This window comes from Paramormyrops kingsleyae, chromosome 20 (genome assembly GCF_048594095.1).
Source record: "Paramormyrops kingsleyae isolate MSU_618 chromosome 20, PKINGS_0.4, whole genome shotgun sequence".
Lineage (NCBI taxonomy): Eukaryota > Metazoa > Chordata > Actinopteri > Osteoglossiformes > Mormyridae > Paramormyrops > Paramormyrops kingsleyae.
This window is the reverse complement of record NC_132816.1, coordinates 4,332,201-4,335,354: the sequence shown is the minus strand read 5'-3', so window position 1 is coordinate 4,335,354 and position 3,154 is coordinate 4,332,201. Positions and strand designations below refer to the sequence as shown.

General features: G+C 37.4%; 1 protein-coding gene across 2 annotated transcripts; it reads left to right on the top strand.

The window, feature by feature from the left end:
- Positions 1–58: 58 nt before the first annotated feature.
- On the top strand, positions 59–2,302 carry LOC111838095 (dpy-30 histone methyltransferase complex regulatory subunit). 2 transcript variants are annotated; one of them, XM_023800699.1, is made up of 5 exons: positions 59–140; positions 1,409–1,449; positions 1,552–1,599; positions 1,702–1,844; positions 2,082–2,302. In XM_023800699.1, exons 1-5 carry the CDS (start codon positions 131–133, stop codon positions 2,152–2,154), a joined length of 315 nt encoding a protein of 104 aa, XP_023656467.1. In that variant the 5' UTR covers positions 59–130; the 3' UTR covers positions 2,155–2,302. The 2 variants fall into 2 exon arrangements, with proteins under 2 accessions (XP_023656467.1, XP_023656469.1); XM_023800701.2 differs by having other exon boundaries at positions 135–216.
- The last annotated feature ends 852 nt before the right edge of the window (positions 2,303–3,154 follow it).

Here is a 3,154-nt window from a genome sequence, read left to right as displayed (position 1 = left end):
GCTTTTGTAAAAGAACCATGCGAAAAGCTTCCGGGTTCTCATCCACAGCCAATCGTGAAGCGCCTTCTCACATTCTAGTTCTGATTGGTCTACCCCGTCTGTGTGTAATCGTTAGAAATCGACAACAAATATGGCGGACGGTGAGTGGTTTTTCTGCAACGTTTAATATACGTTACCAAAGTTTCGAAGACTAATAATGAGAGGAAATGTTATTTGGTAAGGTAGCAACGTTTACTTCGCCTGAGAAAAAATACTCTTGTTTCGCAGTTTTCGTGGGTAATTTCGTACTTATTGTGCGCCTCGTTTCTTTCCTGAAAAAAAACGTAGCTAAGACAGAAAAGAATCCGTCACTAGGACGACCGTACGTTGTGTTGTCCCTTATTTTAACGGACTAATGTCTGCTCATTTGTTATATAGTATGTTATAGTTTATGGAGGTATCAGTAATAGTAACAAACTTTGAAATCGGTATGTCGACCTGTCTAGTGGGGATGACCTGCATGGTCGGTGATGAATGATATCAGTTAAACATATATAGTACGATGCTTGTTTAATAATACCTTTCAAGTATGCAGCACTACAACAGACAATTAAAAAAGGTCTTTGGTTCAAACGTATAATACCGAACGTTAGAATTAGTACTACACGCGCTAAATCAGACTACTACAACTGCACGTTATGAATGAACGACAGCGTCCAGCTTTTTGTTCTATAGGTTGTAAATAGTAATGCGATTCCACGAGAAAGTCGGTTGTATGTCATATCAATTACACTGATAAAATGCTTTTTATTTCTGATGTGTAAAGTAATATGAATTAATCAATTTAGGATTTGTCTATATTCGACCCAAGAGATTACATGAAAAGATATGCAAATGGACTCTGAAGCTATGCTTGTCCATTTTTCTGAGGGATTTTGAGTTCCAATATGAGTCTAAATATCACATCCATAACGCAAGATTTGCCCAGTAGACATGCCCTTCAGCACTTTATTAGTGCTGCAATTATTTTTATATTTAGTCTGCTGGCTTTCATTAGTTTGATACTTTGAGTAAAACCATTCAGTAAAGGTAGTTGTTAATGCTGTGTTGTTAATATCACATCGCGATTTGTGACATTTCCGCGAGTAATATCACCATATTCATAAAGCAAAAAAAGGGGAAGAAATTACGCCAAAGGAATTATAGAACTTATTATTTATTAAGTTTGTTATTACGTACCAAAGAACGTGTCAAAGAAGTTGGTGTTGCCGCGAACTGTCAACAAGCAGTGCCAACAAATGCGATGCGATTATTGCGCATGCGTACGATATACCACTCAGCCCTAATTGTTTATAAATGTGGTTAAGGTACATTTATGCACTCTACAAGAATGTATATCTGTATATTTAAGTTTTATTTATTCTCCTAGATCACACTGATGCCGAACAGAGCATGGAGGGTCACACACCTGTAAGTATTTAGTGATCATTTATTTATTCACAGAGCTGTGCTTTATATATATTGAGAATCACTGGTTTTGCAACTCTCTCTAAAATATCTTTTCTTTTTAAGGTGGTAGAAAACCCACATGCAGAATATGGTCTCACGGAAAATGTACAGGTAGGGAATAATCAGCTGTTTTCATCATGAAAGCAGGCCATCCCAGTGAAAGAGAATCATTTAGTTTGTTTGTTTATTTGTTCTGTTTGTTTCTTTCTTTAGAGGATAGCAGAGAATGAGAAATCCAATGCAGAGAAGGCTTCAAAACAGAAGGTGGACCTGCAGTCGCTTCCTACGCGGGCGTATTTGGACCAGACTGTTGTGCCAATTCTTCTACAGGGCCTTTCAGTCCTGGCTAAGGAAAGGTAATTTTCTGTAGATATTTTTAGTCATTCACTTAATTTTCATGTTAACTAAAATCTTAATATATAAATACATTCACAAAGATAATGGAACCCTGTTATCCAGAAACATCACAAAGATGAATCCCAATACAAGAGTCTCACTCCAAAGAAAATGAATAAAAAAATCTCTTACCTCCTGTGCTATACTGGACACTTTCATGTTGACTTTTTAAAATCTATTCTTCTGTTTTTTCATAGACCTCCAAACCCCATTGAGTATTTAGCAGCTTATCTCCTCAAGAACAAGTCACAGTTCGAAGATCGAAATTGACTTCAATGAAGGCAACCGAAAAGCTCGAGTTGCTATGCTTTTTTTCCTTTTTTTTTTTTAAGACCCATTACTTTTTCTGTTAACATGACTGCTCACTGTACAGTTCTTTTAAAATGGTAATAAAGTAGATGCTATATGGGCAAAGTTACTTTTGTTCGTAGTTATGCACAGAAATGCTAAGACGTGATCCTGGAGTGACACCATGTGTTTAGTATTGAAATCAACATTGAAACATTAAGTGGATAAGCAGAGAAGTAGTTTATTTTGAATACTGGGAGTATTCTTGATAAAATTATGTGGGGATTACAAGCCTGTTTTTTCTAGTTGATTTAATGTCATTATTTAGGTATTGAATGCCATCCTACTATCTTACATGTAATTTTAATAGATACTTAATTGTAACAAAAATTGCATCTACATGGAGATAATTGGGCTTTCACATATCCCATCTTACTCACCTTTTAAACACATCCATACAGGTAAGTGTGGAGCTTGGAGTCAGGTTAAGGGCCATGCACAAGGTCCCAGTACTAATATGACAATTTAGCTGGCCATGAGATTCAAACCAGTAACCTTACAGGCACTGTCATAGCCTCTTAAACCATCTCTTAACCAAGTTGTGCTGAATAGCATGGAACATAATGATGTTGATTTTTAACAAATTTTTCCAACAACTTAAGTATGTGAATATCAAAAAAAAAAATGTTCTCGAGTGAAATTATCCTTTATTTGCCATTCTCACAAGTGTGTTGGACTGTGTCTCTTTTGCCTACATACTTTTTCTTTCCATGAGATGCACAGACACACATGCGAGTAGGAGCAAGCTTGAGGGGGTGGTTACAGTGCAGGGTTGGCCAGTATGCAACACCCCTGGAGCTGAGGGGACTTGCTCAGGGGCCAGTGGACATGTAACTATTCTGCTGAGGCTGGGGCTTGAATTGATGACCACCTGATCACAGGCACAGAGGCTTTGCCTGCTGAGCCACACACTGCCCCCTGG